Source organism: Myiozetetes cayanensis, unplaced genomic scaffold (assembly GCF_022539395.1).
Source record: "Myiozetetes cayanensis isolate MyiCay16 unplaced genomic scaffold, myiCay2020 scf2-11, whole genome shotgun sequence".
In the NCBI taxonomy this organism is placed as follows: domain Eukaryota; kingdom Metazoa; phylum Chordata; class Aves; order Passeriformes; family Tyrannidae; genus Myiozetetes; species Myiozetetes cayanensis.
In genome coordinates, this window is record NW_026087411.1 from 94509765 (window position 1) to 94532633 (window position 22869).

At 38.0% G+C, this 22869-nt stretch overlaps 1 protein-coding gene and 1 long non-coding RNA gene across 27 annotated transcripts in view; one reads left to right on the top strand and one right to left on the bottom strand.

Annotated features, from left to right (window-relative positions):
- Positions 1 to 22869, bottom strand: part of DLGAP2 (DLG associated protein 2) — a 448813-nt gene that overhangs the window by 75612 nt on the left and 350332 nt on the right. For all 26 annotated transcript variants that reach the window (XM_050315350.1, XM_050315349.1, XM_050315348.1 and 23 more), the window contains one exon: positions 7194 to 8263. In XM_050315350.1, the coding sequence (XP_050171307.1) occupies positions 7194 to 8263 (1070 nt within the window). The remainder of the gene's footprint in view (positions 1 to 7193; positions 8264 to 22869) is intronic.
- LOC126639974 (uncharacterized) overlaps positions 16792 to 22869 on the top strand; it is a 35630-nt gene continuing 29552 nt past the window's right edge. The window contains exons 1-2 of the long non-coding RNA XR_007628917.1: positions 16792 to 16901; positions 20917 to 20983. This is a non-coding gene — a long non-coding RNA (uncharacterized LOC126639974). The remainder of the gene's footprint in view (positions 16902 to 20916; positions 20984 to 22869) is intronic.

Below are 22869 nucleotides of genomic sequence, written 5' to 3' on the forward strand. Positions count from 1 at the left end.
TTGGATTGCGGCTCGTCTCTCACTACAGATAAAGGGGAGCCAGGAATATACCTGCCAGCTGGGATGCCTGACTGATAGGCAGCAGACAAGGCTGAGGGGACTACAAAATCAGCACCTGAAACTAACTAAAAGTTCTCCTGAGTGGGGCAAGACCCCACGGATCATTCAAGGTCCCAGAAGCATAAAGTAAGAGACAAAAATACAGCATACCCAGGGTTAACCCAGAAAGTGGCCTGTAGTAAATAGTGTTTTATTTAATATAAGCAGGAAGTTATATCACTTTTTTTTTGTATTCTATTTTTTATAGGTCTACTACTGAAAAAAACAGTGCATGTCTTTAAAACTTACATAATTTTAAAGGCTGTATAATATATATATTTGCCTTTCATCCATTTTTCTGATTTTAACTAATGATTGACAGTTTTGAACACTTAACTCCAGAGGACTGCAATTAATTAGCTTCCAGAGCAAAATGAGTATTTTTTTTTCTGTCTAGCTACTATGTAACACTTAACTACCTGCACACTTTTCAAAAGATGTTTTCCTAACAGAAGTACCAGGAACCTTGTCCATACAGACATAAAATAATGGCCAGTCTTCGCGAGCGAAGATCCGGGGAAGGTCTTTACACCTTCCAGCCTGCGCATTGGATTTTTTAGGTGAGACACAGTGTGCGCGGAACTGAGCCCACCCTTTAATCCTAAGGTTCATCTGCCGGGGCCAAGCGAGCTTGGATGGTGGCAGTGAGGTCCTTAGGACGTAGGTGGGTTGCCTTTAAGGGCTAACGAGCCCCACCTGCCCGGGAGTGGCCCTGACCGGGAATCGAACCCGGTCTCCGCGGTGATAGCGCGGCGCCTTTACCACATACAGACAATTAGCCATGTAAATACATCTGCAATTCCACTTTAAAAAATAACCTCTGAGCACAGCATTGTAAGATGGCCAAAACCATATGGCAAGGAAAAAACCCAAACAAACCAATGCAATATTTGTAAATACTTCACCTTTTTTTTTTTTACAGTCACCTCCTTGCAGGAAAAATGGCATGGACTGCTCAGGAGAGGAGTTGGGTCTGCCCTAGGCAGCAAGCCTGTGGCCCAGGTGAGTGTGCAGTCATTACAGCCCTGAGTGCATGTTCCTGGCAGTCTTGTTTGACAGATGCAACTGGTCTGAGTGTATAAAATAATAAGTTGCTCCTGGCTGAAAATTCTTCAGAACAGTGACACCTTTGAGTAACAACTGCAAAGGTTAGCCTTCAGCTTCAGTGAAGTGAACATTGAAAAACAATTTGGCGACACACTATTAATGTTATAAAGCAGGACAATTCCCCCTGATTAAAGGGCAGTGGGATCATGGCCTCCCTTTTCTACTCCTAGCTTTGACATTTCCACAGTAATAGGGACCTGTTTTGGCAGCTTTAAGAAAATACTTTGAAATCTTTCTACTCTTTTTTGGAAAAAAGTTTCAGCAATTCATTTCATCCAGTATGAGGATCCACATGGGCATGGAAGCAGGGTATCACTGATAAACACAATTCAAGATACCAGTAATTTGAGACAGATGTTTGGTCAGATTGAATGTATTTTTTTCATTATTTTATTATTATTTTCCTTTTTTTTTTCCCCTTGGAAGAGGTATTTAAGAAATATTATGGGATTTGTTATACACAAAGCCATCAGCATTCTGTAAATACAGGGAAGCGTCAGCTTTATTACTCCTTTTAATTTAATGTTCCACAACATTTTTCAGGTTGACATTAACACTGTGAATGGGCTGTGGGGCATTAACTGTGCCATCATTTCCTTTGCTGTCAGGGCATTATACGTCTCTCTCGCACATCTTCACTCCTGACCAGGAGGGCATAGGGGTAGCTGAGACATCCTTGGGTGCTGTAATGGGCTGTAGAAAACAAAATGGTAGAGCACATGTCCATGCTGATTTAGGATGCAGACTACCCTGCTACCCTACTGTCTATACTAGCTTTTCCTGCTGTGGAAACAACCCCGATAGTTCTTGAGTGGTGGCTGGTCATAAATCATTGTGAAGGCAGCGTGGGTGATTTGGATGAGAGTATCAAAAATCTGCTAGCTCTGTCTACTTCCACACTGTGCACTCATTGGTAGAGTACTGGATGCAGTTTCTGTAGTTCATATATGGGGTTTATGTCAAGAAAACAGATACAATCTAGTTTCACAAAGATGAAGTGCTGAAAAAAAGTGCATTGAGTTCAAATCCATCCATCCTTGCAAAGCAGATAGAGAGTGAAAAGCAGTAGTGTGCCCAACAAGGGCAATGGTCTCATTTTTGGGAATCTGTCCTGTCCCCAGGAGAATTCCCGGAAAAATGTAAATGAGGGCTTAAGGCCTATTTATCCATTAGCTTGTCCACAAAGCTTTTCTCCATGTAGGCATAGCTTAAACCAGCAAAGACCCTTGTTGAAACTGCTGCTTTTTTTCTTTTCCTTTTTTAAAGAAACCAACTCTGCTTTTCTTTCATTCTGTAGAGTACACAGCTGACATTATTACCCACATGCTTAGCAGTGCCACTGCTGTAATGGATGACGTTAGTACTTAAATGCACTAGGAAGACAGGAGTGGGCTGAAGCCATTTTTAGAACAACATGCTATTTCTTTTTCTGGTGCTGACTCATTCACTGTACCTTGTGGTATGTTTACCTCGACTGCTTGCTGCTTCACAGGCTGTTGAATGGGTGAGGAAGGAATATTAATCAGTGACACATAGCACTGTGCTCCAGAACCACAGTGATGGTGAATGCTATGCTCTTGCCTATCTTTTGGCTTTATTGTAGGAATTACTTTTCTTTGACTAGCATTTAAAGTTATTTTAGTCCTGGAAACTGTAAGTGACACTTTTGTATTCATCATTTTAACACAGCTATCTAGTTCATATCCATTTTTTTCTGTTAAAAATCTTTGCTCCTCGCTAGTACTCATATCAGAGTGGAATTAATCAAAGTCATTGCGCTGTACATGTGTAGAACCTAATTAGCCAAACAGCTGATGAAGGCAGAAGAGATCTCACAGCTCATTTATCTTTTTCTTAAAATATTTTATATTAAAATTAAAATGACATGGAAAACAGTAGCACCAACTATAGCTAAAACTATACAAAAGTGCGCTTTACTGCACATATGATCTACTTGGGCTATTCTGCCAGCTGAGTGAGATGACAGAAGTGTTTGGTGCCCAGGAAAGCATTTGTAGCTCAATTTGTCTGCATTCAAAACAGAAATTAAAGGTCCATGCATAATAACTGTTGCTAATCATTCACAAGATATAATCTCATAAATGTTGTTAGTGTACAGTTACAAACAGTTGCCCTCTGTTCCTGAGGTGCTAGTTGACCATCTGGTTGACATTACAGACTCCCCCCAAATGGACTTCCCACTCTTCCCCTGTCCCTTCTTTCTGCATGTTCCCACCACCTCCACTATAGCAGGAGTGATGCAAATCTGATCTGAATTTGAGAAAAATAATCATTATTTTATACAGCTTTATTTCACCTAGTTTAGTTCTCCTAAACCATCCACCTCTGGATTAGATGACCATCCATGCTGGAAAGAAGGCATGTTGACTGAATCACCTCTGATTTACATCAGCACACTCCTAGTCCGAGGAGATCCTCTAGCACCAAGGACTGTGTGTGGAGGAGAAGGCAATGTGAAACCCTAAAACAGGAACCAGAGATTAAGCTTGGAGATGTACCAGGTTAAAGAAATACTTGCTTTCAACTCTAGGACATGACTGAAGCATATAATGTGCAGATACCTTCAAAACCTCTCTTCTCATCTCCTGTTTCCAGGAATTTGTGAATTTGCTAGCAGCTTCCTTCTTAGAAAGAAAATTCCTTTATTCATTCTTCAGGGTTTCAATTTGAAGGAAAAAGCAGTTCAGTAATTATAGTGGAAAACAAAATGGAAGCCCAGAAACAAATGACAGAAAACAAAGTCTCAAGCATAGGCCTAAGACACTGCATGGTCTTCCAGTCTGGGACTCTGCATGTCAAAACTCTCCAGTGGAAAACTGAATTAGCAATATTTTGTACAGGTATTGGAACAAAATAATAAGAAAACCAGTAGATAGGAAAATGAGTTGGCTACTGTGAATTCTCACATAACTAGGTAGCAGAACAAAATTCATATATATATATTATAAATTGATAATATTAATATATAAACATATAAAATTATTTTTTATTATTCTATGTTTATGTATTCATATTGAATCATCATTGAAGAACTACAATTTCACAGACTTACTTTAAAAAGAATTAAAAATATATAGCTGCCATCAATCAGGAGAAATGTCTTTTAATATCATGTGCTGTAATATTTTAAACACAGAGACCCTGTGAAGGGCCTTGGGGTTTTATGCTAATCTATTCACTTGTGCACCTCAGGGAAATCTGCTGCTGCATAATCAACTTCATAATCCCTTGAATTCTCACTGCCATGTACTCTGAAGTGAGGCAGTAAACTTTCTTGGCTAGGGATCCTGACATGTTTCTCTACCTTTTTTAGTTTCTGAATCTAATGATTATTTTTATCCAATCATTATTCAGTGATGCTTCTTGCACTGCCGTAAGAAAAGTTAAATATGCCTTCTCAGATTTGCAGATAAAGCAACTGAAGTGTGCAGTGATTAACAAATTACATTTCCTGGGTCAGAGAGAAAGTTCATGGAAGAGCTAATAATGGGACATATCTCTGGTCTTAATGATTACAGTATGACAGCACAGCATTCCTCAAAGTAGAAATTTCAAAACCAGGCATTCAGTTATGACATTGACAGAATGGGGTTCCTTTCAATTTGTTTGCTGACCTTGGGCTAGTGAATAAGCCAGCTTCTCACTCTGAAAGATGTCTATGCACTGAATGGCATATTCTGATAAGACAAGACATATATTTTATTTTAATATTTTTAAATAAGAATACTCCTTTTATAGAATTCCTTGTATTATTGCTTTGGACAAAAGTATAGATTCCTTACAGTAGTAACTGAGCCCTTGAGTCTTTATAGACTTCCATTATAAGATCCCTATGAATAGGGACTGGGTACTATGTCATTTTTAAAAGGGCTTAGAAACAAAGATCACAAAGTCTTTGTGAAGCAAAAATTTAAATTCACATCTCCTAGATTTTAAGATGGATGAACCTGCCAGTAAATGAACCTTCCTGATTACTGAATGAAAATTCCTTTCTATAGTCATCCCAATCCATAAAAAGCATAAAAAAACAACTCTGCAAAAAGTGTGCTTTTTTGCTCCCTAAACTTGTCACTGGGCTTGATCTAAAGCTTAGTGAAAACCAAGTTAGTTTATGAACTTAAGTGTTGCACATTCATTTGAGGATGCTAATATAAGTTGGGAATAAGGAGAAGGCCAATGAAAAGTAAAAACTGATGGCTTTTGCAAAGCCAAGTGAGATGTAGAGAGGGGGGCAGACGAAACAATGAAACATGACAAAAAGCAAAGCACAAAACCCAACAGAGATGTAGAGGAACCAGAGCCATCAGTGTGGAAGTATGTAAAGGTAAGGAAAAAGCTAACCATACCTAAACTTCTCTGTAACGTCAGAGCTGTCTGTACATGTGGTTTTAGAACACAGACACAGGGGAAGTCTGCACATGACGCATTTCCAGTTCTGGCTTGTTCAGTTAGATCAAAAACTTCCAGGGAAGTGCAGTCTGTTTTACATACAAGAAAATGTACTTGGATATGATAAAATACCACAGCTGTCAGTCTAGATTGGAATCAGTTTGCATGGTAATGCTATGAGGGCTGCAATTTATTTTACTTTCTCTGCAATGAGAAACTTTCCTTGTTTCAGTAGGGAACATTGATCCTGGATGTCTGCATATGCATTTGAAAAGATCTTGCTCTTCAAAAGTGACTCATTTCTATTGGATGCCTATAGCTCTCAGGGGAGAGAGCTCTGCACAGAAGTGTACTGGTTGTTGCTAATCTGTGTTTGCCAGTTTCTGCAAAGCCCAGAGGAACTGAAAATCTCCAAATACATAAATCTGGAGTAGAGATTTCCCCATGTTAATGTGAGAATCAGTTAAGTTCTGGAGACAGAGAAGTTCCTTAAAAAGCAATAGAAGAGAATATACTCAGAACAATGTGGGCTTTGCAGGCTGTACTTTATAAAAATTACCAAAGGAATATTTGTATACTGCATTTTTTCCAGTGACAAAGCTAGCTGAAGAAGTTATCTTCCCAGCTACTCCCTCCTTTCTTTCTGCTCTGCTCTCACTACAGTGCTCTGTGCAATTTCATGTGCTAATGTCACTGTGATGGGACTGTGCTGGCCCTAGGCCATGTAAATGATGTAAATGTCTAAAGATAGTAGTTTGGAAGCTATTTTTTTTAAACCCATGTCACTTTACGATCCAGATCAAGGTGCAGCATGATAAATAGCTACGTTAGCATGACTTTGGGGTGGGAAATGGCACTAAGCAGAAGGTATAAAAATTTAAATGTAGGAGAAAGTGGGAGCTTCTTGATTGCTGCCAGAGAAAACAAGTGTGCAGAACACACCAAAAACAGTCTGAGGGCCAGGCCCAAGCTATCTATCTCCCTGAGGCACCCATGTACCTTGTAAAAAGGATGTTGTTATAGTATGGTCTCTAAAGAGGGTCAGTTTAATACAATCTTGGGTGACCCAATCACTAAAAGCAAATGTGTGAGTGATCATCATCACAACAAAGCAATTGGGTACACCAGTAAATCCATTCTTCTGTTACTTACAAAAACATGGAGAAAAGGAATAAAAGAATGCAAAAAATGGGATTCCACACAGCCTGTTTTTAAAATCGCTCATTCACAGATATATTTGAAACAGTTTTTCTAGCCCACAGACTGCTGGGAGAACTGCTCCTTTTTTAGTGTGATAAATGGATTTTATCAAGGTGTTCAGTGTGAACTCCAAAGATGAAAACACAATCACTGACCTGAAACTAATTTATATCACACTGGTTTTATAGTTTTTAATCTGCGCTCTATAAACGAAGACAAAAACTAGAAATTTCTCACTTTCATGAAATATCTGCATTAGGCGAGCCATACAGAAATTCTTTTGAGATATGCAGATAGATGTTGTACTTTTCACTATGATTATGGCATATAATGTGATGCTCTTTTCATTACAAATCTTAAGAAAATCTTCCTCTTACCTGAAGGTAATGGCACGGCCTCAAAGAAGGTTTGATTTCCTGATGAACCAGAGGCTTATCTAAGTTCAGTGATGATTTGCGATAAGCTTCTTTAGCCTGGCTTACTGTAAGCGTTGACCAAGAACTCCTTTTCATGTATTTACTATCAGGGGTCATTGGTAGCCCTTCACAAGCCGAACACTTCACATCATTGTTACTTTTGGAAGTCTTCAATGAGAGATCCCCAAAATGCCCCTGGAGTGCCTCAGGATAACAATGGGATATATGATCTGTGTGGTGCCTATTTACCACACTAGGGGTTCTGTAAGTGCTATCACTGTCCAAATTATCATCAGAGCTCCACCAGCTACTCATTCCAGATTTATGCTTGCTTTCTGGTTTTCGCTCCTTGCTTTTACTCCTTTTGCTATGCTTGGAATGGTGCCCATGATGATGATCGTCCCCTCGACTGTCTCCCTTTGTTCCATTAACATTGCCCTTGGATGATCCTTCCAGAGAATGAGATTTAGTAAAAAGTTTCTGGACGGAATGAACAAGATGGCGTATTCTTCCCGGGCTCTCACTGCGTTGTTCCGCAGCTGTTGAGGTCCTCTGGTACTGTAAAGTGTGAAACCCATCCCGGTGAAGAGGAAGCTGTTTCTCAAATTGGTCCAAAAGATTTGCAGGAATACGGTTAATCTTAGGGTTACCGTGAGACATGGTGCAGTCGTCTCTTGAGTCGTAATGTGAGCTGTAGTGCATCCTGGGGAAAGTGCTACTTGACATGTGATCGCCCATTACCATGGGCATCATCATGCACTCAGAATGAATGGAGCTGCGTGGCGAGCAACGATGGTGATCCAGCGGGCAACTCTCCGTGGGGCTGAGAAGATACGACTGCCTTGGCTCCTGCCCATGGTGGATATGGTCGTGGGTGTGTTCACAATCTTCAGGGGACGCTAAGCCACAAGTATGAGCTGAACATAACTGTGGTTGATTGCGACTACCAGATAATCCTTTCATATTCCTCGGAGCAGGAGAGTATCTTTCTTCATTGAAGTGCTGAGAAGGTGACCATGAGTACTGCTGGTCTGTCATAAGAACATATAAAACCTGTGTTATGTGTCTGATTAAAAGATTAACTTCAAAAATCCAAGTATATTGAAAAACTAAACATTTTTTCTCTATGAGACTGATGGAAAGTATCACCATTCCTGAAATTTCATTCACCATTGCAAAACTTGTTAAAATTGTTCACTATGAGCACATTATGGGGTCAATGAAGTCTCTTTCCTGTTTGCAAAATTGTCTGTTGCAGTTCTAAATGTTATGAATTCTGTAAATTTATTCAAGTTAAATGGATACATTCAGGTATTTAATTTATTAATTGATATCTATAAATCATATGTCAAGCTTTGTGGCTAGTCATTTAAGTTACATGGGTCCAGTTTGTATTTCCTTGGTTTCACAGTTGGATATCTTAACTTAAATGTATTCTTTCTCCATGGAACCATTTTTGCATTATAAATTAAACTACATTTTTTCAGAAAATCTCATCTTCATGATCCTAAGTTCATTCTTCGTAAACATAAATAATAAACAGCAAAGAAAAAAAGAATATGAACAAGCTGAAATGAAGCTATAGTTTATACCACTAAACAGTTTATGAGTAAGCATTTCATACTGTTTGAACATCAATTATCCTTAGTCCAGAAGTATTATTGCTATTCCCATATGTTTAGAGTATTCTCTATTAGGCAGTTTTCCCCTTTTTATTACCAAACTACAAAATATTTACTTAATGACTTCAGGTTATCCCTGATAAAACAAATATCTTTTGATACAAGCTATGGGTTTTTATGTACTTGATTATTTGTTCCTATGAATCATGTGCTCCAAGTTGTGTTTATTATACAAGCATGATTGCTAAATAAGAGTAGCTTGTAAGCAAAGATTTTGATACTTAAGCCTTTGATTTTTTCTCTTATGCAATTTCTTGCAGCTGTCAAATGCTACAAGCAGAAAATTTAAAAAAGCCCAGAAATACTTCAATTTGATGTTCTCATTCACTTTCCCTCTTCAATTTCAACTTATTTAAGAAACATTTCAAAAGCAGACAAAGATATAGGATGCAAGATAATCCTTTAGAGGATCAGAGAGATGTGTAAGTGTTTACACAACGCACTTAGCACAGCCTTTCTGCAAATTTACTCCAAGAATCTAAATAATCTCACACAGGTGCTTGATACAAGGAAGTTGAAGGCCTCAATCAGAATTGAAGCCAGAGGATGCCTATTAACTGGACATCGAAAACCAGCCTGTAGAGATAACACAGTAGATGAAAGCACTTTGAGGGGTTTCCAAGCATATGATAAAGCTCTCCTAAATCATATTCCCACTGCTGGTGACAACTCAGTGCCTGGATATGTTCATGAAATAGATCAATACCCATATCTCTCTAATTTTACTCAATATGTGTTATATCATGATACCCGCAGTACAGAAGGCCATTTGTCAGCAAGTTTTTAGCATCAGAAATCTCATAACCTAAATGCTCTATATTTCCTCTCATGGGAGATGCTTTGATAATTTCATTACATCCTAATTTCAACAGAGCTCCAGATAATGGTTTAAAATGAATGCAGCATTAAACTAATAAACAGCAAAGCATTCTTCAGCCTAGGCACAATCCTGTCACTCTGAAGTCAAAGATGGAGTTTAAGGGTCCAAATGTCACCTCCAGACTTTATCAGGGCATGAAAGTGATGGGTGTGTGCATATATCCTTTTCTGCTTCTATTTTGTTTTCATCTCAGTTTCTTTTACCTAATTCTTGACTATTATTACATTAAAAATAAAAACTTATTACTGCTGATTACTCAGTCTGTTGTACTATTTAGGTTATAATACCTGCATAAATGTAATTACAAAAAAGGTAATATAATGGTTTCTCTGAAATGGCATAATTTTGATTATATATAGACAAGGTAGTAAATTATAACAGTGCACTGGGATTCAGCTACAGAAGTCTTGTAATTAGTGGTACTTAACCCAGGATATTTTAAACATTATCGGGGGAATAATAATGGACCATGTGTTGAACTTACTTAGTCAGTACTTCCCATAAAGGGTTCCCAAAGCACCTGACAAAGATTACTGCATTAGTTTTTACAATCCCATGAGATTAGATAGATGGAAGAAATTGTTTACAGTGAGGGTAGTAAAACACTGGAAGAGGTTGATCTAGTTAGAGATGTCCCTGCCCATTACAGGGAGGTCGGAGTAGATGACCTTTAGAAGTCCCTTCCAATCCAAACTATTCTGTGTGGAAGATACTGTTCTGCTTTTACAGAAAAGGAAACTGGAATACAGGCAACATTTTCCAAAGTGCTTATGGATTTTCTGATCTTACTGTTCACAGAGGTATGAGCCAGATGGAGGTGGAAGGAAGCTCTTATGTCAATCTGACAGCACGATGAGACTCAACCCTAAGCCTTTTTGTCACAATCTCGCACATCTGTGAATGAAGGTAACTTGCACTACACCTCAGTGATACATTTAGACAAAAAAAGGAAGGGCATGGCAGAGATCCAGAATGAAAGAAAGAGAATAAGGACTCATTGAAATGAGTTCCCTGGCACAATGAATTCTTTAGACCTCACACAGCATCAAACATAGCCCAGAAGGCTTCAAACCTTTTCTTCCTGTTACATCCCTAGGAATATGAAACACCATTATTTGATTCCATTGCAATGCATAATCTAACAACAGCTTTTCCATCCCTCATGACTCCTTGTGACTCCAGCTCAGTGCAACCATAGAAAAATACAATTTTCTGTATGTTGCTTTCATAACCACATAGCATTTTATGTGCTTCATGGAATGTCTGAATTCTTTTTGATTGAAACACAGTAGCTAGAAACTGCTATAGGCATTTAATAAGCTTATTCAAAACAATTAAAACTTTAATTAAAAAGGTGACATTTATAAAAAGTAATTGTCCCATCTTAAATCTGTCATAGAGAGTAACTAAAAGTAGATAAAGTCCTAAATAACTTAAATGTGCATCATCTAAATTTATCACTCCAATTAGATTTGAACCCTGCTTAGGACATCAAACCTGCTCACTGTCCTAGGCACTACTACTTTTTCTTATAAATCTTTTGAAAATCTTCAAAAATTGAATTATAATATATAATTTATGCTTTTCACTATTCAGTCAACTTTGCTCAGGAGACCTGTTTCAGGGCTCAAAGAAACAGTTGAGCTGCTGCTGAATGAAGTACTGTGTGGTTTCAGACCAGTGTAATTGCCCATGTGTTAGCTATTAGCCAGCCAGAAATGCAAAGAAAAATGTGTTGGCTTAAAATCCAGTTAAGCTAACATGTTTTTCTAGCATTTGCTAAGGGCTAGAAGTGTGTAAATGGTCAATGTCCACAGCTCAGGTGATTCATAAAATTTCATCAAGCTACAGTAAAACTGATTTTTTCTCAATCTTTTAAAAAGAAATATAACATTTTAGTATAGCAAAGTAGTTCCAGATTTATTCAGTAATGACAGATTAGCTTGAAATTTTAGTCTATATTTTTGAAGGTTGATTGTTTTTTTTTTTTTTTTTTTTTTACAGCAGCTCCTATGTTTGCTATGGGCAGTAATTCTAAAAGTATAAAAGTAAGTGCCATCATCAGAACCAAAGAGCAAAGGGAAACATAAGAACAAATAAACATAACCAAAAACAGACACAGAGATAAAGGAATAGGAACAGAGAAAAATATATTATATGTGAGCATAGGAATGGCTTTTTTTAGGTCTCATCAGAGCAAAATGGAATCTTTCAGTTGACTTCAATGGATAGTCTGATAATACCTAAGGACTGGGGGCGGGAGGTGGACCTAGAACAAGACACAGGCTGTTATGTCAGAGAATCCAGTAATTCCAAAACCCTGAAAATCCCTCAAAGCTCTTCTTTTTCAGAGACAACTCTACAGATATAAGTCACCCTTTAACCTCAACAGATGGAAGGATTTCTGTATCCCTTCCTATCTATCTCAACTCTTTCCCTGTTATGCCATGTCCTGGCCTGTTTTTTTTCCCCCTTGTTTTCAGTTCTGGACTTTCTGATGCTAAAAGAGTTGCTCTCTTGCTCCAAGCTGAAGTTGGTTTGCCTATCCTTAGGGTCTGGTCACAATTTTTAGAGCATTCAAGCTCCTTTCTTGAGCTAGTCGGTATCCAGAAAAGAAAGACATTGAAGGACCAAGAATAAAGTTTGAAACAATGAATTAGAATTACTATGAATGTTCTAGGGCAAAAATGCCAAAAATCTCCAAGTAATGGGAAATTAGAGCTGTGCATTCCTAGAGTTCCTGGAACATTGCTCTTGGCTAAAGAGTAATGAATATAAAGCCACTGAAACTTTTCTGATATTCAAAAGAAGTGTATATCTCTACAAATTTTTTGTGTGTTGTATATTGAGAACCAGCTTTCAGACCACAATAATGGCTTCTAGAACTAACAGATGATGCCTGATTTCCCCCCCTTTTTTATTTATTTATTTATTTAATTTTTTACAAAGCACTTCTCTTTCTTTTGAGAAATTAATTTAAATTGCTTTAACCTTATAAGCCCCTTGGGAAACGGCATTCCCATCTGAAACATCTGTGCTGTTTTCACTGGAGAAGAAACAGCTCTTTTGCATAGTGTAACCAGAAAAATGCATTGTTGAAAAGAGATACATAATCTGTCTTTCAAAAAGAGCTGCTAGACAAAACCAGACTGCTGCATGTTGCTGTTTCACACGGTTTTATCAGTGCATTATGAAAAATATATACTCACAGTCTCACCTAAAAATAAAAAAACCCTGAAATATTGGAAAAAATGGGTACATTAATCAAATAAGTAGATACTAAATATGAAAATGTTAAATATTAAAATGTTTTAACTGGAAAATTGTCTGTCCAAGATCTTCATTAAGTAGTCTTAAATGAACACTGTTTCCTCATTAATTGGTTATATTATTTTTCTCTGTTTTATCCTAACCTTGAAAATAAATATTTATAGGGATTGAGAGGAGTGTTAATCTGCCAAATGCAAGGAAGAAATTCTGGAAATGCCTTAAGCTTCTATTACGGTCTCATGAGATTTCCAGCCTATTTATGTAGCACAACACCTTGTATAAAATTTACATAAAATTCCAAAGATTGAGTGACTATCTGGCTGTAACTTCCAGCTTTAGAAGATGACTGGTGTATTCCATGATGTGTGTGTACTGTATGCAGTGCATTGACCTTTCCGTGAAATTCCTACCTAAGGAATTCAGGCAGCTTACTTGAAATACTAAACTTGGGGGGTAGCACACCCTCAAAGAAGAGTAACATTGGTTATGGTAGGACTGTTGCAACAAGGTATTTTTTGCACCCAGTCTCCCTGCACAGTCAAAAGAAAGAAGTAGGTGGTTTTTTGAGGACCTAAAGCCAAACATCAGACTGCCCGAGGCTTCAAACAAACACACAGGCTGCACGTGGATGCCTGGTTTGTTTTGACACTTACGCCTGAAAAATAAATACTGCACTGTTCAGAATGCTGAGCACTCCGTGTGGCAGGCATGTACGGCTCTGTTTTGATGATGAGACTAAACAGAGCTGGAGGATGTGTCCAGTCCATACAGTTAAACTGCTGCCCTACCGTTTCACACTATGTAAGTAGGACTCTTCCATCTAATACACATATATGATTTCCCAAAGCCTGTTACAAATATGCAGTCTGCATGTGGTTTTATTTTGGACTGTGAGAAACTGGCATGATTTTTCTTAAGCCTGAAGTAAATGTCCAAAAAGCATCAGATGAATACTACCCATCATGTACATATTTGCCTCTGCTGACGAGGGCAAAAACTGTGGCTGATAAGATCCAATGCAGAAATCTATATCATAAATATATAAGTTTAGGTGATCTGAGGCAAATGGCATAGTGCTAAACGATGGAAAATTTTTTGACAGCCTAAGCTAATTCAGTGGAACCACGTGACAAATAATGACCAAAGGTAAGATGGTTTTTTTAACTCCTATATTAGATAAAAATGGACATTAAAATTCTATTCTTAAAACAGCCCCAGAGTCCCAGACATATCAAATTGGAGCAATGTAAGACAGCTCAAAGAGAGAAGTAAGAAGCACATGGAGTGCTGCAATTTATTCAGTACAGTCAGTTCTGAGCACTGGTGTCTGCAGGTGGAGCAAATAATTGATAGTACCCAATCATATTGTTCAGCAGAACAGTTCCTCAACTCAATCCATCTTTCAAGTAAAGGTTAATAGATTGGCAATCCAACATCCCAAGGGCTTCATTTCTAAGATAAATAAGTGTGATAAGGGAGAAGGGTATGTAGTAAAAGGAGTGCAGAATAACAGTTGATGAGCAAGAATGAAATCTTTGAGGAGGGGGTATTGATCTTCAGAGGACACATAGCACAATATACTGGGATGAGGAAAAGCACAGAGAGCTATGATCACTGGGGAAAGCTGTGACCAGGAACATGTTAAAGCCAGGTTGCAACACTGACTGCCTGGCATGAAGAACAAGGATTCTACATATGAAAAAGGAGAAATGTGGGAACAGTTTTTGAGGAAGGAAGACATCCAACATCTTCTGGGTGGAAGAATGGGCACCTGGACTGCATGAAGAGGATGAGAGGCACAATATTGTGCCCGTGCCACAACAAAGGATAGGACAGAAATTCATGACAGGCAATACAGGATTTGCAAGAAGCTCCAGAATATGGAGTGGAGCAATGCAGGGAGTCTTCAGAATGGCGCAGAACCAATTTCAATTGGTTTGAAATGCATGATGTCTTGGTATGATGTCTTGACTGGTATGTAGCACACAGACCTTCCAGTGCTTTTCAAGTTTGAAGTTCATTGCCACTATTAACCTTTTCAGCAGTGCTATGACACAAGTAAGTCCACAAAATTATTTAAAACTTATATTTTTTCACAGAATCTGTATGATCAGCAAAGTTTTGAAAAAATTATAATGTATCATGATAAGATTAACCTAAAATAACCAACATATAAGTTTTTTTCTGGAAAAATACAGCCTGTATGGAGTCAACCAGGTCTTCAATATGAGAGTAACATTGAACAACTGTTTTTAATGATTCCAAATACAGACCAGAAAAGCTAGCCCAACACTACTAACCTTCTTTTGTTCCTTATTGTGCCTGGACTTCCTTACCTAAAGGAGAAAATTTTGCTGCTTGCAGTTATTAGGTCAGCAGAAAATAATTTCCCTTGGTGTCATAAAACTGACACTATTTTCTCAGCAATAAAAGAAAGCCAAAGTATTGCATGGTACAGCTGAAAGCTTTGTACTCTGGAAGTACAAAGGAAGTCCCTGTCACATTGATGGCAGTGACAAATCTCCCATTAACTTCATGGGGCCAGGATTATTTCTAAACATTTGCTTAAAGTTTTTTAGTTGACCTATAACATCTGTGTTACTTGAGGTAGATCACCTCTAATCAGGGCTGTATTTTGCAGAATGTACAATTTGTGCTGGATTAGAGTACAATGTGTTAGAAACCTGGAAGGGTCCCCAGTCAGGAAGATGATGGCATGGAAGGATGAGACTGGTTATGCTGAAATACGCCAGTGACAGCACAATGGCCAAAGTTTAATCCTCAGGATCCAAACCACTTGAACCAACTATTCAGCTAAACTGAACCACCACATCTCCAGGGTTTCTTTTCTAATAAGAAATACTTATTGTTGATTCTTAAATGAAAATCAAACAAAAGAAATAATGCTAGTATTTATGATCTTCTTACTTAAATTTTTTCCTAGTGTTTTTGGAATTGTTTTGAATTTGTCCTTTTTTATGATGATATATAATGGAGGAAGTTTTCCATCCTTTGCAATACTAAGGGGCCTGAAAAAACTAATGCTCCTGTATTCAAGCAAAAATATTTATCGTACATTCCTTCTAAATAGCCTTTTATTATGTCTTTAAAACATGGGTGTGTTTTAAAGATTTTATTTATTTAATAGAGTGGTCTTCTGGGAAAGAAATAATCTAATCATTAACGCTCAAAAGCACTGATTATTGCCATAGAACATATGACTGTTCAATTTAAAATATCTTTCTATTTCAAAATCACTTTTACCTTTTTATTTTTTTAACATTCAATACAACTTCTAAATTGTCAGAACTGAAGGAAATTATTTGATTTTCTGTTTGCTTCAGCATCCATTCTTTGTAGCCTTTAGATTCACTAAAAATTTCAGAGTTTTAGCCTTGGTCTGATCCCAAAAAATTATTTTTTTTTACTTTTTGGAGTTCATCATTATCTGCTCAGCTGTACACCCTTGGCACTGCCTCTTGCTGCTTCGTCATTTTATGGTGAACTTTTCTGTTCAGTTCAGCGCACTGAGATGGAGGAGGACTCATCCTGATTTTCCTATGGGGTGCAGGAAGAAATAGCAGCCTGGTGAGAAGTTCCCTTTTAAACTTGTTGCCATAGTAACAGGCAGACAGTCTTCCTCTTTCCATAACCTCCAGATTGGGAATTTTTCAAATCAGGGTACTGCCTCTTTTCTGCCTGGCTGAGCTCTGTTTTGGATCTGTGACTACCATTACAAACATTAATTGCCTTTTCCCACAACTATTAGCACCCAGATTTTCCATGTGGCAGTGAAGGGTCAAACTGTGATCCCTACTCCTGGTACAAGGTGATAGTGTAAGTACTCCCACTCTGAGCAAGTTTGAGAAAGGATGTCTTAATATGCTGGTGTCTGGTGGGTTTTTTTGTGTGGGTTTTTGTTTGTTTGTTTGCTTTTTTGTTTGTTTTTGAGTTTTTGTTTGTTTGGGCTTTTGTTTGTTGTTGTTGCTGTTGCTGTTGTTTTGTGTTTTTTTTTTTTTTTTTTAATCAGGAGAAATTACATTGTAAAAAGACAGAAAAAACATATGACTTTGCACAATTAAAGGTGACAACTGAACTCACCATCAAAAGCTGGGATCATATTATCAGCATTTGCTGGTGTTTATCCTGCTCCACTGCTTACTCTAGTGCAAATCCCCTTAAGAAGACAGACCAGGTCAGTCATCTATGTGCCCAGCACTGTGAGAAAAAACTGTGGCCATTTACCTCTATGCTGGAAGTATCTCCACCACCCTGGTTGTGCCAATAAATTGTCCCACTCCTGACAGAGCCTAAGCAGCCTATAATGAATGTGGAGGTAAAGCATGGTTGACTTTTTTTACGGGGAAATGGAGAGCACATCATTTAAGCTGCTCATCATGGGGAAACATTTAAAAGGCTGCACATTTTATCCTGTTGAAAAGGGACAATACAGTGAAGACACTCATTGAGGAAGGCAGGCGTTGCAAAGCAGTCAGATGAGTCAGTCTCTCATCTCTCTTGCAGCTGTTGCACTCTTTATGGGAAAGCAAACGTTGCATGTCAGGGATGCACCCAGGTGTTACAGAGGTCAGCAGGGCATGAGGGAGAGAAAAATGTCCCTCCTTTACTAACATCCCACGTGTGAAATAATTTAGAACAGAAATATTTTGTTTATGAATGCATAAACCTGTTTGTATTCTGTAATAGAAATGAATGAATAATTCATAACAAACATCCTATTTGATTAATCTTGCATCCATCCTTACAAATATCTTCCCCTGTTTGTGAATTGACCTTGGGCCTAATGGGATTTTTGCAGAGTTATCTGACATTATGAGGTATTTAATTTTTAGAAATAGCTTCTGGTCTGCAGATTGTTAGCAAGCATTTGTTGCCAACAGCTTATAATTAAAATGCAGGACAGTTAGCATGTTTTTATGTGATGCTTAGGCCATATGACTTGATTTTGTGATATGATTGGAAGTAAGTCACAGAATAAGCTCTGAAGCATAACTAAAAGGAATTTAAAGTTCAAAATTTATTTTCTCAAAAACATTTTCTATTATTTCATTAGCATTTTCTGTGATCTTGATCATCTCATCAGTACACTTCTACACTGCAGTTTCTGGGTACTGAAAAAGAAGGATATGAAGAGCAATTATTTAGACATATGATGGAATAACAGTAATAAAAAAAGGCTATTTTTTTGCTGTATCTATTCATCTAGTCACAATAAGCAAATAATAGGGTGACAGTGAATCATAATGGGATAGCTCATGTTTAAAATGTCTTGTAGGTTTAAGACACTTTTATATGGCCATACCAAACCCTCTGGCTACATATTTTTATTACATGACAGAAAGATAGCCCTGTGGTTAGAGGATTAACTTGGGAAATCTGCAGCTGGGTTTTCCTGTCCAGCCATGAAGTCTTTGCATGATTCAGGATATGGCCATGGCTTTGCTGGTTGCCATGAAGAGACTCAGCCTTGCCTCACTGGGTTGCAGTTAACCTTTTTGGATATCTCTTGTAGACTCCCTACTTCAGTTTCCCATAACAAAAGAATAAAAGTAACTTCTGTACCTCTGAGGATTAGTGTCAGAAACCAGGGAAATATTCAGTCTCTGGGATAATGCCCATCTAAGAATTTAGAATAGAGTGTTTGGTATTGTGCCTATTAATTATATGTATGAGTGTTGCTGTTGCAATTTACTCTATGTGGCCAAGCCCTGCTTCTGACTGAAGTTCCACCAACTCCAGTCAAAGTCTACGCGTGTTTAACCATCCCTGGATGCTCTGGAGGAAGGTGGACTGAGTCATGATGGCCACAGAAGAGAGTCAAGAGCTCATTGTCAACCCCTTCTCTGTCCTTGGGAAAATTGCCTAAAACCCTTGAAAAGTGTGAAGTGTTCAGACACTGGCTGCACTGAGTAAAGCTAGATAATTTGGTAGAAGGGGAGACAGACTGAAAAGTCAGGCCTTTATTTATGCTTTTATTTCAAGAATGGTTATATCCTTTCTTCCTTTCAACACATACGGTCATAATGTCATGATCATACAATCAACAGTGATTGAATAACCATAAGTTACTGTCTGACACTTGAACCTTACCAATTAATCAAAAGCACGACTGCATCAACTCTGAAATAAAAATACACTTTTGTAACCTGCCCTTAAACTCCTTTAGAGTTTACTTTGCATTTGGGGCAGGTTAAGAGCATTATTAGTAACTGCAACCTGGTTTACCGGTTTCAGCCTTTTTCATAACATCAAATTAATATCTGTTCCTGTAATTTACTGAAAGAAAAAGACTTTAGTGCAAGTCCTCTTTCTTTGCCTGACATTAGAAGTGGTTATGCGTAAAACTGAAGCAAAATAAATGTTTTCCTTACCTATAAAAAGGAATTAAAATAGTTTTCCAATAATCTATTTCTCCCTCTTTATTCTGTGCATGTTACCTGTTAAAATCTGTATTTACAGAGAAGTTCATCCCATTTTCCATGTTCACATTTCTTTAACTATTTGAACACCATTCAAACATGGCACTTTTTCTACGTCTCTTGTTAAGATTGCACTATTTGCTTTTAACACACAAAGCAATATGTTGCCTTATGCTAAAGTAAATAATCCCATGAGAAATTTCTAGATAGCATAGAAAAGAGCAGTTTTACAAAATGTTTGTTTTCTAATACACTAACATTATTCAATATAAATAAGATAATATAAACTCCAGCTAGACAAAAGCTGGGAATTAGAAGAACTTCAGTTTCCATGACTTACAGTGAGCTGCATGAGATCATGCATGTCAGATCTCTTGCTCTGCTACCTTTATGTAGGGATAGCTACAATTTTGGAAGAATTTGTGATGGAAAGCTAGAACTTGATTTTGCTTAGGAAGACTGTAAAATGCCTTCTCAAAGGGATTAGATGTTTTTTTCCTTCCTTCTGCATTTCAGAGAAAGTTGCAGGGAGAAGGTGTGAGCAAGCTGTCTCTCTCTCTGGTATGCAGAGACACACCATGTCTGCAGACACGAACAAGGCCTCCTCGGGCCAGGGAGGGTGGGGGAGGAGAGAGAGAGAAGACAAAAAACCTTGGAGGAGGTGGGGCATTGCCTTGTTTTTGCCTGGGGGCCTGGTGAGTGCAGCATTGTTAGGAAGTGGTCTTTGCATCTGAAAGAAACGTTTTTTAATCCTTCCACTGCCTTGGTATTCTTGGGAAGAATATCTGCTATGTTTTATCTTACACTTCAATAGTTTGTTTATTTGAGATATTACTAGTGAAAATAACAGAAATTTGGGGGGTGTGTGTGAATCTTGCTATCACCCTGAACTCTGTTGACAAATAAATGTTAATGGAAAAGCTATAAAATATTGTTTTCAAGAACAGACTATGAACACATGGATAAGCTTTTTTTGAAGGAATCCATTGCACTTCTGCCTGTTTTATCTAATGGGGTCTTTCATAGAATCAATAGTGTAAAAGAGTTGAGATCAGTCCCCTCCCTTGATACCTTTTTCCAATTAAGGCAGTGGATCATTTTATTAATAATATTATTTAATGACTATTCAGCATTCTCACTCTGGTGAGATGCTGTGCAAACATTAATTAATCCCCACCAAAGCCCCGAAACCTTGCTAGGAAATACTAAACCCATTTTACAAATAAGGGCCTGGAGCCAGAGATTCTTCAGTACCAGAGAGACCATAACTTGAAGCTCCTTGGGACAGTGAGAGTTTAGAATAATGAATGGCCCTGCAGTTAGAACTACCTTAAAGAATATCATCTTGACTCTGCCTTGACTTGGAAAACTATTTCAGCTTGCCAGGAAAACTCTTTCTGTGTTTTCTTCAGGAATGAAGGTCCCTAGCAGTCCTTCAGATTGAGGCTGTTCACACCAAACAATGAAGCAGTCATTGGGGTATGTATATACAAAAAGAGCGAGCCCATTTCCATAGCACAGCGATTACAGTATTCACCCACAATCAGATTTCTCTCCAATGAATATTTAACTTTATACTTGTGCAACAGCAATAAAAACTGGAGACTGAGAAATATCTAATAGTTTGCATTTTTTCACTAATGTTATATTCAGTTAATGGATCTGAACTCACATCTTCAAGTGACAGAACACAATACTAGAGGAAAGGCAGAAGAACAGACAGATATGTCCTATCCATAGGTAGAGGTGTAACACACTAGCACAGCTGTAACTACAGAGCTTGTCTACACAGAATATAACTAACTATCCAACAACTTTTATAAAAGCCTTACCAATTTCAGTGATTTTCTCTAGGGGAGAATGGAACTCGTATGTTTTTACTAATGGTATGCAGTGTGAGACACTGAAATGGTTAATGTCCTAAATATTGTTAAAACCACTGAAAGACTTGTTCACTGTAGCAAACTGTGCAAAGAAGCAATTGCTCACTGAAGCCCAGACCTCCCTGAAAATGCCTACTGATTTGGACTGTGATGGGAACTTGAGATAAGATAAAGGTGGTACCACTGACAATTATCCCAGGTCTAAGGAGAAGAAGGTATCCAGAAGGGTGAGAAACTGGAATGCTAATGGCTCAAAATCAGGCTACAGGCTGGGCGTTTAACAAGATAAGGAAAGAGGCAAGTCCTGTGAATCGAATTCTTACACAAGTGACTCCGCTGTGGTAACTCCCCTCTGGGGAAGCACCCGACATTCATATGAAGCCTGAAGTTATTCTTCTCTGCTGGAGGGCCATAACGGGCCACAATTGACTCAGCTGTGCTCACATAACAGGCAGCTGTAAACTCTTAAAAGGTGTCAAAAACTCCTGAAATGTCCGTGATCCAGTACTACATCATCCAGTGTAAAACTCTCAGCCCCAGGGGACGTTTCCACCTATTTTAAGCATAATATACACCCCTATGGACTCTGTTTTGTGGGCTTCTCTCACCATCTTGGATTTCCCTCGATGGAGCCAGGCTTCAACCATCACTTTGACAAGACTGGAACCCTCACCACTGAGAAGGCGAGAAGAAGATTTCCGTCATAATTCATGGAGTGGTGATATTTTTCTATTTAATCTGTCTCTTTTTTACTCTATGTCTCTTCCCCTCCCCCCATCCTCTTTTTTCCCACTCCTTTCTATCTTTCTCTATCTCCCATTTACTGTTAAATAAAAATCCATACTATTGACTTGGGCATATAGTCTCATATGAACCTTAATTTGGGCAGTGGCATCTCTCTAATAATTTTAATAACCCAATCATAACATTTAATCCATGTGTTTTGGCCACCTACAGTTTGGTAGTTACGTCAGGAGGACAGGACTGTCTTCTGCAGATATTAAAACCACCCATCTCTTTCCACGTATGATCTAGAGATCTTTGGTACTTAGTTTCAGAGAACTCCAACAGGGACACATAATTGAGGAGCAAAGACAGATTGTTCCTTGCTCTTGCTTTTGGCATGGGTTTTTTTCAGTCCTTTTGCCATAAATAGCTGAAATTTTTTGAAAGAAGCTTAATTTATTTGTAATCTGGCTGTGATTTCATTTTTTGGCTTTCCTGTTTCTTCTTTCTGACTAATCCCCTATCTTCTTCTTAGTCAGGGTGCTGTATGATTGATCAGCTAGCACATATCTTTGTGTCAATCTTTATTGCCTATTTTATATGAGGACCCTTGCTCCTACAGACACCTGAAATTTAATACTGTTGACTTTTATATCATTTACTCTGGTTTCAGAAATCGTGCAGTTCTTTCTCAACCAAACAGGAAGGAGAACAATTTTGACATACTTCTAGGGCATGATTTATCTCACTCTACAT